General features: G+C 39.8%; 1 protein-coding gene across 4 annotated transcripts in view; it reads right to left on the reverse strand.

The window, feature by feature from the left end:
- Positions 1–14,770, reverse strand: part of GABPA (GA binding protein transcription factor subunit alpha) — a 69,306-nt gene that overhangs the window by 28,805 nt on the left and 25,731 nt on the right. For all 4 annotated transcript variants that reach the window (XM_001363838.5, XM_056825998.1, XM_007493162.3 and 1 more), the window contains 2 exons: positions 7,057–7,141; positions 2,429–2,674 (listed from right to left, as the gene is read on the reverse strand). In XM_001363838.5, coding sequence (XP_001363875.1) covers positions 2,429–2,674; positions 7,057–7,141 — 331 coding nt within the window. The remainder of the gene's footprint in view (positions 1–2,428; positions 2,675–7,056; positions 7,142–14,770) is intronic.

Below are 14,770 nucleotides of genomic sequence, written 5' to 3' on the forward strand. Positions count from 1 at the left end.
TAACAGTGTATATTTTATATATATATATATATATTTATATTATATATAATAAAAGCAGAAAAGGGGCAAAAAATTATTACTTGAGAAAGGACACCAACTTTAGATAGTTGGAGGAAAATATAAACCTAATTCTTTACACGACAAATGTGAAAGGATTTAACAACCCAATAAAGCAAAAAGGAGTGACAAAATTGGATAAGAAAACAAAACTCTACAATCTGCTGTTCCTTAAAAAAAAAAAGATATACAGAAAATAAAACTGAAGAGATGAAAAACATTTTACTACATAATCAATCCGAAAAAGTAGGGTGTTGACCATGTTATCAGACAAAACAAAAACATTCAAAAAATAAAATGGGATAAATAAGTAAACTATTATTAGACTGAAAGGAATTATGGTTAATAAATCATTATCAATGATAAACATATTCTCAAAATGCCTTAGCTTCCAAATTCATAGAGGAAATGTTGTATGTAGGAATTAAGAAGACATAAGATGATAATACAATGAAATAATAATGGTATAATAGAAGAGATCAGCTTTGGATAAATGTAACAGAAAAACAAACAAAAGGGAAAGTAGAGAATTGAACAAATTTCTGGAAAAACTAGATTTAAAAGTCTCACTGAATGTAATCAAGTAAGATTTATACCAGGTATACAAGTAAGGCTAAAAAATTTAAAAACCAATCACTACAATTAATTATATTAAAATGCAAACCACAGGTTATTCTCAATAGATGCAGAAAAAGCCTCTGGAATAGAGGGAACTTTTAAAAAAATACCATTAAAAGCATCTGTCTAGAATAAAATGCAAGCATGTCATACAATTTAGATACACTAGAATATTTTCGATAAGTACAGGAGTTAAAGTAACAATGCCCATTCTCTCTATTATTTGACGTAGTCCTAGTATGCTAGCAATATTCTTAAGAGAAAGGAACTAAGAAAATAAAGAGAAGAGATAAAACTATCCCTGTTTGCTAATAATATGATGCTTTACTTGGAGAACTGCAGGGAACCAGCAAAGACACTAACATTGAAACAACAGCATGAGCAAAGTCACAGTTTACAAAATATATCTTCAAAAATGAATAGCACTGGGGCAAGTAGGGTAGCCCAGTAGAAAAGGTACCAGATCTGGAGTCAGGAAGACATGTTCAAATTGGACATTAGTTTCTGTATAGCTGTGTGGCCCTGCACAAGTGATTTAACCCCAAATGGCTACTCCTTACTATTCTTCTGTCTCAGAATACAGAGCATCAGGGTTAAAAAAAAAAGGCATTTCTATAGAATAGTAACAAAACACAAGAGGCATAATAATAAAAAGGAGGCTCCCATTCAAAATAACTACAAAATGTGTAAAATATCAGGTGATCAATGTTCTAAAGCACACAAAAATTTGTACAGATTCAATTACAGAGTGCTCCTTAAAGAAACAGAACTAAAATAGTTGGGGAACTATTTGGTATAGTAGGAATCAGTAGTTGTCACAACTACCTGGTATTGTTTGTCTCTCTATAAACTAGAACAATGGAACAGATTATAGAAGAGAGATTGGGCAACAAAAGATTTCAATAATGCAGTGTTTTATAAAGTGCAAAACATGTTACTTAGGGAAAATTTCCTCTTTGATAAAAACTGAGGAAAATTAGAAAGCAGTGAGCAGAAAACAGGCTTAGACCAACCTCTTACTCCATAATACATTCTAAATAGATACATGACCTTAATAGTAAAGATCATATTCTAAAAAAACTAGAAAAGAAACAGACTATATACCTCTCACAGGCATAGGTAAGACTAGGGTTTTTTTTTTTTTTTAAACCAGAAGAGATAGAGGCAATTACAAAAGATAGATAAGTTGGATTACTTCAAGTTTGAAAAGTTTTTCATAGACAACATTACTGTATCTAGAATAAGATGGGAAGTGGTCAAATGGGGGGAAAAATCTTTGCACTGTTTGCTTGTGAACTGATTTCTAGAAACGAGGCACAGGAGAAGGCCTTGTTAAAAAAAATGCAAAAGGAAAAAAGGGAAGGGAATCGAGGAGGCAGCTCAAATTTGGCACTCAAATACTTTTACATTTAATCTGTCATTAAAAAACCAAGAGAATTAATAAGGAAGATGTAGCATTATAACTAATGAAAGGGAGAACATAATACAGAATAGAACAGAACTGGACAGAAATGAGAAGGAATTAAAAAATGATAACCTTTTATCTATATTACATAGGGTTTCACATATTTTCAAGTCTGCCTAAACCACTGAACTAAAATTATGTAAATATAGGCCACTTTTTAAACTAAAATATGTATCTTTGAAAACAACTCATATAAACATAGCCACCTTTTTGGTGCCTTCTAAATAAATATACTTTCCAAATAAAACTTTTTTAAAACAGTTACCAATGTTTCCATATTTTTATTACCATAGGGTATCCCAAGGCGTTCTTGTTCTTTTCTGTAGCCTTCGAGTGCAGCAGCCCATCTTGTCACCTGTTCTGAGGTTTCGTCCGAAATTGTTGCAATATGCTTAGTGCCATCAAGAGTTATTACTTGAGCTTCTTCCACAAGATGTGCTTCGGCTTCAGCGTGGTGAACGTCTGGGTCAATAACAACTTCGACAGTTTCAGCAGGTTTAACAATTTCAAGGATATTTAACTTGGGCTCTATACCTAAACAGAATGGAAAAACATTTTTAATTTAACAGAAAAAGAGCAAGATTAATATTTAAGTTTATTTCAAATTCTTAAAAATATCATACAACAAATTGCTATTACAATGTTTTATAACATATCTCAAAATGATTCTTGGCACATAACAGATAATAAAAACATTCAATGTTATTTTAAACCAGACCTGTGATTTGAAGGGTAAGAGTGGTTCCAAGAGGTCTCTTCCAAGACAAAAAAGGCCCTGTTCTGCAACTTACACTTTCATAGAGCTGCCTAAGGTACTGAGAAATTAAGGCTCACCTAGGCAATACGTGCCAGAACCATGGTTATACTGGATATTGAACTACTGGTCCTCCACAAACACTTTTAGGTTTATAATCTGCATATTGACATTTTCTCCATTACAGTAACCTCCTCTCATCACTTTTTAAAGTCTCTAATCAACAAAACAATGACCAAGTCCTGATTTATAATGTTTACTGATTTCTAAGATGTAAATCTTTGCACTGAAAATTTAACAATCAGCTCTCACAAATGAATTGAGCAAAACCCTGGTCAGAACCCAACGCTTTCAGATTCCATTTCAACTTGATATCCACTATTATATTATGTTTCTTACCCGTATAAGGAAGTTTTTGCTTTATACATTTTTGCTTAGTACATTTAAATTCTCGTGACAACGAATAATATTAGCACTTCTGAGAACAAGGACAAACGTGCACAAACACTCAAAATGTTATGGTTTTAAAAAAGTTTGGTTGAAATGATCTGGGATGCTACCCCCGATTTAGAAGTCCGTTACCTCTGATGATGGGAAAGGAAAAAAGAAAGCCTGGGAACATGGTGCTTAAGGAAGGCCGGCTTGATTAAAACACTCAATTCAGCATGACAAGTATTTAATAAACAGCTAGTTATGTGCTAGGCTCTGTGCAAGGGGCCAAGGATACAGAGAAAGGCAGCCCACAGTCCTTACTTACAAGGAGGAGAAAATGTGCCAACTGGCATGTATGAGCCAGGCGTTTACAGGCATTCTGGAGATATACACAGACCGAAAGCACTTAGCATTAGAACAGGAAAAGGCTTCCTGCTCAAGGTCGAGATTGAGTGGGGACTTGAAGGAAACCAGGGAAGGCAGGCAGCAGACATAAGGAAGGGCAGTTTCCACATTTCCTCATTAGTCCTATGGAACAACTAGGGAAAATGCATGGAGCTGGGTAATGGAATGTCAAATAGGAGCAAGAGCCAAGAGGCCACAGCTAGTGAGGGTGAGGAGACACGAAGACCCAAAAGGCAGGCAGGGGCCAGGTTCTGAACAGTAACAAGAATGGAAGCTGAAGAGGACTTTGTATTTGATCCTGGATGTGACAGGGAGTCACCGGAGCTGAATAGCCGCGTGATGTGGTCGCCGCTGCGTTTTAGGGAATTCACTCTGACAACTGAATGGTGGATGGGCTGGAGGGGGAGAGGCTTGAGGAAGAGTGACTCGCCGCAAAGCTACTGCATGGTGACGAACACCTACACTTGGGTACTGGCAGTGCCCGAAGAGAGACGGAGACACGCAAGAGGGGTGCTGTGGAAGCAGAATCATGACCGGACACGACTAGGAATGGAAGTGAGGCAGGAATCAAGGAAGACAAGTAGGCAAGGAGCCCTGCTTTCCACAGTAACAGGGACGTTAAGAAGGGGGGAGGGTTTTAGGAGAGAAGTAACTGGTTCAGTTTGGGGCAGGTTAATTTTAAGATGCCGACAGCCTTCAGTCTGAAATGCTGAGGAGGGAGCTAAATATGCAGGGCCGGAGGCGAGGAGAAGGTAGAGCCGGATGAATAGACAGGAGACTCATTTGCACAGGGAGAAGAACTGACTCCATGGCAGTTAATGAAAGCATCAAGCAAATGTGATCCCTAAGGATCCCCGAGACCCATGTAGGGGATTCTTCAAGATCAAATCTATTTCTCTAATACTACAATGTTTTAAGTTTTAATATGATAAACATCAACAGCTAAAATCCACATAAACAAAAGTTCTTTGGACTTTTATGACTTAAAAGAAGAACCCACAAAGGAAACTGAGAATAAATAGTCAGGCAAGAGGAGAACCAGGAGAAAGGGAATAAAGAGTATGAAGGAGCAGAAGGCGAGTCTCAACGGCTGCAGTGAAATCAAGGAGGAGGAGGATTGAGAAAAGGCTAGTCTCACATCTGACAATTAGGAGCCCATTTCTAACTCTGGAGAGAGTATCTGTTGAATGGTGAGGCTGAAAGCCATATTGTAAAGCTAAGGAGACAGAGAGGAGAAAGAAAAGCAGAGGCCCAGATTACAGATGGACTCCTGAAGGAGTTTAGCCAAGAAAGGGAGGTGGACAATATAGAGGACAATAGCTGGTAAAGACGGACAGAGTAAGGGATGGATAGAGCAAGTAAGTGATTCTGAGGACGGTTCTCTTCAGACATTCCCACAAAGTGGGGCCTGCGCAGTTAGGGAGGAGAGAGTAAATAGCACTCCAAACAAGGGTCTGTAAGTGTGCGCGCACACAATACTTTGTTTCTAGTTATCCTTTCGGTACCACAAAAAGTACCATCTGTAATTTTGGTATATCAGAGGAGCGTGCCTTTGTCTTAGACCTTTTAGAGGGAGTGTCCAGAGGTGAGGCCTTTGGGTCAAACGACACGAACAGTTTGGTAATTTTTCTTGCTTGTCTAAATTATTTTCCAGAATTGCTGGCCCAATTCATAACCCAAATCAACAGTGCACTTATCTTCTAATACAGGTTCTTGGAATCAGACTGTCCCATCTTTTATCGTCTTTGCCAATTTCATGGGTGTGAGAATAAAATAGAAATTATATTTTAACTGTATTTGTTAGTTTTAATTACTTAGGATCCATTTTTTGTAGTATTATTAATAGTTTGTCGTTTTAGAGAAAACCATCTACGTGTATTCTTGATCCTCCATGCCATGCCCCAGCAGCCTTTTCATCCTGGAAAATCCCTCTACCTCCTGTGGCACCACTCCCAGTTAAGGCAGCAAGTGAGGTGGTAATTAGAGTCCTGGGCTTAAAGTCAGGAAGTTGAGTTCAAATGAAGTCTCAGAATATTATTTAGTCTGTGACCCTGGCCAAATCATTTCACTTCTAAATAGTTCTTAAAAATTACGGTGTATGATTTAGCAGCTGTTTCCCAATTTGGTATCTGTTGGCAGTTTTCAATCAAAATATAATATAGCAAACTTTTTGGTAAGAAAAACAAACTCACATTGAATTAATAATGAAAATCAGTCTTGAAAGTTGTTAAAACTTTGCTGCCCAATTAATTCTTTAAAATTCATTTACCTAACATATAAAGACCTAAAAAGTCTTTTTTCTCAGCAATACCTAAGATAAAGAGATTTGAGGCAGCAATATTTTAAAGATATGACTTCTTAGAACACATTCAAATCTTATTAAATCAAGCCTTCAAAGATTCCCCAGGCTTCTGATAGAATTACTGAATATCTCTATTTTTCTGAAAATTGTCAAGCAAGGTAGAAATAAGGACCAACTGTCTAATATCCATTAAGAAAACCTCAGTTTGTGACAATTTTTGAATCATGTCCTATTATCTAAAATAATAAATAAATTACCTAAAGTAATTCAAATTAAGAATCATCCATACCTTACTTAGCCAGGCAATAAATAGTCAATAAAAAATATTAAGTGCTTAATAGGTGCCAGAGATTGCTAAGCACTGGAGAATACAAAGTAAGGCAAAAGATGGTCCCTGGTCTCAAGGTGTTGGGGACAACATGGGAGCATGTATGCAAGTTAAATTTGAAATAATCACCAGAGGGGTAACTCTATAATTAAAGTATATAAAGGAAAATTTTTCAATAGAAGGGATTTTCGTTGGGAATTGATGGTAGTTATGAAGGTTAGGAGGCAGAAATGAAGATGAGTACTCTAGTTATGGGGGGTAGCCAGTGACAATTATCAGAAATGAGAGATGTAGTGGCTAATTTGAGGAACAGTAAGGAGGCCAATGTCACCGGATGGAAGGGTATGAGGCTGGGAAGAGTAGTAGAAGGTGTAAAAGGCTTGGAAAGGCAGGAGACAGGGAGGTTATGAAGGGCTGTTGAACACCAAACAAAATTTTATAGTTAATTCTAGTAGTGAAAGGGAAATTTGGAAGTTTATTGCATTTTAGGAAAGAGTGGTACTTTTTAAAGTTTTCTTGATATATGCAAAATTTATAAAGTGTAAGGTCATGTTCTATGAAAGCATTAAGTACTTTAAGAGGCAACTTCTAATTTACAAAGCAATTATTAAATAGTCAAGTGATAGGACTATGCCTGAAACATAATAGTTGCTTAATACATTTTTTAAGCTAAAAAATAATTTTAAAACACTAACCTTGATAAGAGATGACTTGTACACTAAGCTGAACAGTTCCATCAGTCTTTACTCCTTGGTCAAATAAACTTCGGTCTGGATCCAGCTTGATATAAGTATAAAATAATAATATGTTGTCATAATTTGTTTCAGTCTTTAAAATAAATCACTTTACTACAAGGAAACATGAACATAACCGCCATGAGTGACTAAGGCATTTTATGACATCTGATTACCTGACTGAATGTGACATTTAATTTTCCATTTTAATTGCTGGAGTAAATATTAAGATCAAAAGATTGCATACGTTAGGGCCATAGATTTTGAGCTGGAAAGAATCTCAGAGAAGTTCAGGAAGTAGTAAGTGGTAAATCCAGGATTCAAATTCAGTTTCTGTGACTCCAAACAGTGTTCTTTCCATTGCACCACACTGCAAGATCAATCTGTCCTGATATATTGGTTCCTTTTCTGCTGCCTTACAAACACCCAAATCTCCTCTATCTTTAAAAAATGCCGTTTCGGGGGCAGCTGGGTAGCTCAGTGGATTAAGAGCCAGTCCTAGAGATGGGAGGTCCTAGGTTCAAATCTGGCCTCAACCACTTCCTAGCTGTGTGACCCTGGGCAAGTCACTTGACCCCCATTGCCTAGCCCTTACCACTCTTCTGCCTTGGAGCCAATACACAGTATTGACTCCAAGACGGAAGATAAGGGTTTAAAAAAAAATGCCGTTTCACATCCTCATTTTTACCTATCTTGAGTATCTCCTTGACGACTTGGCTGTTTCCTCGGGACCTACGAATATGCCCATGTCTTCTCCATCCTCAAAAGCCCTCCCTTGATCTGTCCATCCCCATTAGCTATCGTTTCTTATCTGTAGTTTTCTTTTATATGAAAAGACGCCCTAAAATTTATGCTTCTACTTACCCTATTACTATCTTAATTCTCTATACGCTGGACTCCAATATTGCCATTCAAACAAAACTGCTGTCTCCAAAGTTACAAAGTCTCTCTCTCTCTCTTTCCACATACACACACATCATCCCCCCCTCCTGTTAGGCAATAGGGCTGAAGTGACTTGCCCAGGGCCACACAGCTAGGAAGCCTCTGAGGCCAGATTTGAACCTAGGAACCCCCATCTCTGGGCCTGCCTCTCCACCCACCCAGCCATCTAGCTGTTCCTACCAAGGATCTCCTAATCCCTGACTCCAATGGTCTTTTTTTCTATCCTCATCCTTCTTGTCCCCTTTGACAGTTGACCAACGGGTCTCTGGGTTTCCAGGATACTACTTGAATTTCTCCTCCTACTTGTCTGTTCTTTCTCTGTCTCCTTTGCTTGACGCTCTTCCAAGGCATGCCTGCTAAGAAGGGTATTGGAGAGAGAGCTCTAAGAGGGTTCTTAACTGGGACCTCCTCTTCCCGCCCTCTCTTCTATTTAGTTTGGTGATCTCATGAGCTCACACGAACTTAATTGTCATCTCTAAGGTAAAGATTCTCAAACCTATTTATTTAGCTCAGACATCTGCAGCTGGATGTCTAGTAGACATTCAACATGTCCAAACAAGTCATTATCTCCCCTAAATTCTTCCCACCTGTGCACGTCTTTTTATTGAGGTACCACCTTCCGAGGACACAGACTGTCCTTCTTGAATCCTCCGTCTCATACCCAATGTGCTGCCAAGCTCCATCGAGTTTACCTTCCTCAGGTCTGCTCTAATGTAAGGGGCTGCTGCCAAACGGATCCCTAAAGAGCAGCTCGAACCATGTCATCACCTATTCAGTCCGGTCCAGTGACTCCCTATCTGCTGGGCATTCAGTGCCTGTCCCACCTAACCTTTCCTCTTTATTCTCCTTAGACTGTACACCTCACCAGGCACGCCGAGATCCAGTGATGTTGGCCTCCTCGCTAGTCCTCGCACACCAAACTCCGTCTCAGTGGTGTCCTTGAGCCACTTTAACTGCTAACTGTTAACTGTGCAGTGTTCAGAATTTACATCTCACAAACTGGCCACTGCCTCCGTGTTTGCTGTATCTCCCCCGCGTTGGAGTTGAGGGAACGGAGGCCCAGAGATGTGCAATGACTCGCCCCGAGGCTGAACCCCAGTCCTCGGCCTTCCTAGTCAGCAAGTGCCCTTTTCCTTTCCCGTCTGACCATACGTGCCGAGTCTCATCCTTGGGTTAAAAAGGCAACCAGAGACGTTCTAGGCGCCGAGCCCTCAGCTTGTTCAAGCTCAGCAGAGAGGCGCTAGCCGAAAAGCTCCAGGCTATCTGGGTAGACAAGGAAGGAGAAGCAATCCTCACGTGGGGGAGTTGCCCTGATTAGACCAGAGGGGACATTCTGTTGAGCTCTTTCATGCACATTTTAGGAGGACGATGAGGAACTGGGCAGTTCGAAGGAGGGTAACGAGGATGCTGAAAGCCTTGAGATCATGCGGTTAAGAGCTCCGGCTGAAGGAAAATGTGTGGCAATTTTTCCTTCATGAAATCTGTGACAAAGGTTCCATGAAGGAAAGCTCGCAGTCTAATGAGGGAGGCACCATGCTAACCACGAGGTACAAACAACTAGGTAGGGAGGTGGTGGTGCAGGGATAGGGTACTGGGCCTACAGTCAGGAAGAGCTGAATTCAAATCCACTTCAGACAGCTACCAGCAGGGTGACAATGCTTGCCTCAGTTTCCTCAATCATAAAATGGGAACAATAACAGGACCTCCTTCACAGGGTTGTTGTGAGATCAAATGAAAATACTTGTAAAAGCCCTTAGCAGAGTGCCTGGCACATGTAGGGTGCTACATAAATGCCCCTTCCCTTCGCTTCCCCAAATAAGACACACACAAAATAAGCCAGAGTTTATCTACGGAAGGAAGGCACTAGCATTAATGGTGACTGGGAAAGACTTTGCGCCGAAGGCCAGGTTGTAGCTAGGCCGAGACGCCAGGGAGAAGATGAGGGAGAGAACTCCAGGCCAGGGTCAGGAAATGGAGTGCCCTGTACGAGGAGGAGCAAGGAGACCCGGGTCTCTGGAATGGAGGGTGCATGGAGCTGAGTAAGGCATGAAACCGTACAAGCACGAGGGGGCCTGGCTTAGGAAGGACTAAATGCCAAACAGCATTTTCTATGTAATCACAGAGGTGATGAAGAGCTACTAGAACTGGCTGAATAGGAAGGGGACACGGTCACATCTGTGCTGCAGGAAGGTCACTTTGCAGCAGAGTGGAGGATGGACTGGAGTGGGGAGACCAACCAGCAGGTTCCTGGGGATGAGGGCCTGGACCAGAGCGGCAGTGTTAAAGGAGAAAACAAGGACCTGAGCAAACATCATTTTAAAAATTCTAAATGCAAAGGTAGGAACAGATCAGTGTATACAAGTGTGCGGTCGCCATCCAAAAAACAACACATGAAAAACAAATAGAAACATCCAGTCTGGCTCTTACAGTCCTAAACACTCCATCACCCCCCTATCTTACCTGACTTATTACGTATCATTTCCCCTTCACATTTGCTAGCCTCCAGAATGGCATCTTCTTTCCCCTTGCCTTTGCACAGGCCATTTCTCCTCCCTGAAATGCAGTCTTTTCTCTCCTCTGATTATCAGGATCTTTATCTTTCTTAGTCTCCGCTTTGGTGCTGCCTTAGCTACAAAGCCTCAACTGCCCCAATTGTTCCTGCTGTCTTTTGCCTCCAGTCCCCTTGATTTTACTTACTGATAGGTTGCATTCTCCTAAGAGAACATGAGCTCCTTGAGAATTGGGACTCTCTGTTTTTATGTACCCCCATTTCCCAACACAGTGACTTGCACAAAATACGGAATTAATAAAGGTCTACTGAACTGAATTTTGTGTATGAAGCAAAATAAATTTTGCTATGGATGACAGAGGAAAAGAAAGTGTGGCTTCACTGAAAGTAGGCAGGTCAGATATTTTACTTCCATTTCTTCTGGTTATATAAAAACCGACCCTTAGTCTGGCACTGCACTCCTAGAATTAGTGTAGGTAAAAGAGTTCTAGATGTCTTACAATCGTTACATCAACTTGAAGCTACACAGTATGAATGCCAGAGCTTTTGATTTCTCAGAAACCTGGGCAAGTTGTTTGTCTTTGTGGTAACTAGGCTACAGAAGTACACCTGAATTCAACAGAGCACACATTGAAAATATACATTTTCTTTTTCTTTTTAAACCCTTACCTTCCATCTTGGAACCAATCCTGTGTATTGGCTCAGAGGCAGAAGAGTGGTAAGGGCTAGGCCATGGGGGTCAAGTGACTTGCCCAGGGTCACACAGCTGGGAAGTGTCTGAGGCCAGATTGGAACCTAGGACAACCTCCTGTCTCTAGGCCTGGCTCTCAATCCACTGAGCCACCCAGCTGCCCCCTGGAAATATAAATTTTCAAAGACATTGTACAACTGAGTTCAAGTACATGTACTATATAGGTGATAGCAAAAAAGGGGTAGAGCAGAACGTAAGACTAGAACAAGGCTCCATTTCTGCCTGTTTAAATTGGTATAAGGACTTATTTTCAAGAGAAATAGCCGAGGATCTGATGTATCAGGAATGGCACCTGATAAGGGGATAACTTGCAAACAGGCTGACAATTATTTGAAGTACTTTAATGGCTAGACAAAATTTTGTCCATCACAAACAAATTTTGGGGGAGGGGTACTGTTGCTTTTGGTTCTTCATACCATCGCTTCCAAATATTTGCCCCTCCTTTTCCATAAACCCACACTTGTAACTATTAAAAATGACACGGTGACACAGAGGCCGCTTTTGACAACATAGGCAACGTTCTATTCCTGTCATTGCACATCACTACAAAAAGGAAATAAACGTATTTTAGCATTTGTCTCACTGGCTGAATGTCCTTCTCCCAATGCTGGTACTCCTTCTCCTGCCTTTGAGCCTTCTTGCTGGCTATCTTCCAGGTCTAGAACATAGTTCTACTTCTTAGAATTCCTGGCTCGTTAAAGATCAATTCAGGTTCCGCCTCCTGGGAAAGCTTTTTCTGTCCTACCTCCCTACGTATTTTCTGCCTTCTCAAACAAGGATGCAGGCGCTCACTAGCTGATGCTTTATTCTGCTTGGACACCCCGCTCTCCCCACCCCTCCCACTTTCAAGCGAGATCCTTGAAGTCAGGGACTGTTTTGGCTTTCTCTATTTTTCCCCGGTACGTAGCATAATTGCCTGCTAAGAGCTTAATATTTGTTATACTGAAATAAATCCAAGATTAGTCATTCACAAAAAAATGGAATTGAACTCTGAACTCTACCCATTCAAGAACCTTTTTGCTCTTAGGACTTAGATTGCTTATACTCAAAGATTTCTGTGCCAAAGTCAGTAAGCAATGCATCAGAGGTATTCAAAATTACGCGTGTAGCCTTATTAATGATGTCAGACTTTAGTCATAGAAATCGAACTCTCTTAAAACCCTCACCTTCTGTCTTGGAAGACATACGGAGTATTGGTTCCAAGGCAAAGGAACAGCAAGGGCTCAGCAATTGGGGATAAGTGGATTGCCCAGGATCACACAGCTGGGAAGCATCGGAGGCCAAATTTGAACTTGGGTCTTCTTGACTCTAGGCCTGACACTCTCTCCAGTCTGCTGCTACCTAGTTGCCCTAGACAGAGCTATCTCACAAATTACTGACTAATTGCTTTTTTCCATGAACAAAGTTTGCTTTAACTTCTATAAAAGATAAAAATAAATTTTTTTTTTGGTTTCGCTTTCTTAACTCACCACCACTTTTATGTCTTCCTATAATTTGCATAAACACTAGGGTGGAAAAAACTCAACACTGGCTAAATTGTAGGCCAAGTGGTTATATTCAGAGCTAGTTAAATGGTTGGCCCCACAGAACAAGATTAAAAGGTAAAAAAAGGCTGGATGTGGCGGTATATACCAGGAATCCCTGGTGTCTGGCAGGCTGACGCTTGTGGACTGCTTGAGGCTCACAGTTCTGAAGAGCATTAGGCCAGAGTGGGACTGTTCACACCAAAGTTGGGGGTAATGATGGTGAATTCTTGGTTTCCGAAGGAGAGCCAAACTGTGCCAGATCAGAAATAGATTAGGTAAAAGTTCATATTGTAATCAGTAGCAATATCAGGCTGTAAATTGCTGCATAATAGGCTGAACAGTGGCTGCACCTGGACCAGAAGTTAAACAAAATAAAATCCTTTTAGTACCCCAGGAATTTGCTTGGTCTAATGCTGTTAACTTTTTAATCTGTGGACAAGATATTTATCAAATGTGCAAGCAATACAGCTGAAAAGGATAAATGGTTGACAAAGTCAGAATCCAAAAAGATCATGACAAAGTAGAACTTTAGGCTTAATTTAATAGCACTAAATTTAATAGGGCTTTAAAAAACTAAATATTTTAGGTTAAAAAGTTTAAATACAAAAGTAAAAAATGGGGGAGGGAGGGGAAATGGCTATATAGCAATTTTCCTGCCAAGATCTGATAGCTTTAATTAACCAAAAGCACAATATGGGTAATGTGGGATAAAAATCAAAAAGCAAACTCAAATTTAAGATGCATTAAAAGAGTACCAAAAAATTAGGTGGCAAGACCCCACAGCACTCTTCTGTGATCAGACATGTACTGTATTCAGTTTTTGGTCTCATATTTTAAGACAAGCATTAGCTGGGAGAGGGTACAGGGTGGAGTGGTTAAAGATCGTGAATCTATGGAAAATAAGGGTTCGTTGAAAGAACTCTGATTAGCCTTAAGGAAAGACTTAGTGGAATAAGAGAGCTGTCTTCAAATATCCAAAGGACTGTGATGTAGAAGAATTGTTTATTTACTTGTCCTAAGAGGGAAGAACTAGGAAGGCTGAAAATTGCTAAGAGGAAGATTTAGCTTTGATGTAAAAGAAACCAGAAGGAAGAAGAAAATTACAACTAAATGGAAAAATAGAACAGTCCAGAAGAGGGCAAAGAAAGGAATGGACAGAGTGGTTTTCCTCATATGCCTAGAGGCAAAAAGGGCCATTAGTTCATGTTTGGTAGTATTAATGATAATTATCTGCAAAAAGACCACTGAAATAGAAACCAACATCAGTTGCTGAGTATGAAGTGGTAAGGAATTCTATGAAGAACATTTAAAAACCAAGTCAAAATATACTGATACTTGGCAATTGCAATGCAAAGGTAGAAAAGTATGGCTCAAGAAAAATTGGTGGGAAATCACACAGCTTTTTCATGGACTTAAAACTTCCCAAGAAAGCAAAAGTTCATCTTCATACTAACATATCATAACAATCCTGTGAAGGTACAGTATCCCCATTTCACAGATGAGAAAACCAGTGTAGAAAAAGGGTAAGTTACTTGCCTAGAGTTATAGAGCTGGTAAATATTTGAGGGAGAATTTGAATTCTGGTCTCCCAAATTTGGAAGTTTGCACCCTATTCACTATGTCATATAACTAACTATAATCTGAATAAAGAAAAAGTTCTGAGCAATTATAATTACTTCAAAGTGAAATAGATTGACTCAAGAAGTGGTGTTTCCTTCACTGAGCTAGATTAACAGTTGCTGGAAGATTACTGAGTAGGTTCTCATTTAGGTCTGGATTGAAGTTAAGTGATCTTTGAAGTCCCTTTCAGTTCTGGTATTTGATTATTCTGGGCAACTCTCCATATTAATAATTTATTTCACAATAATATTTCAATATCACACACCATAATTATGGTATTTCTAGTTTTTCATTGACAAAGAGTGATGTTCCATAACGCTTCTTAAA

This window comes from Monodelphis domestica, chromosome 4 (genome assembly GCF_027887165.1).
Source record: "Monodelphis domestica isolate mMonDom1 chromosome 4, mMonDom1.pri, whole genome shotgun sequence".
Classification (NCBI taxonomy): domain Eukaryota; kingdom Metazoa; phylum Chordata; class Mammalia; order Didelphimorphia; family Didelphidae; genus Monodelphis; species Monodelphis domestica.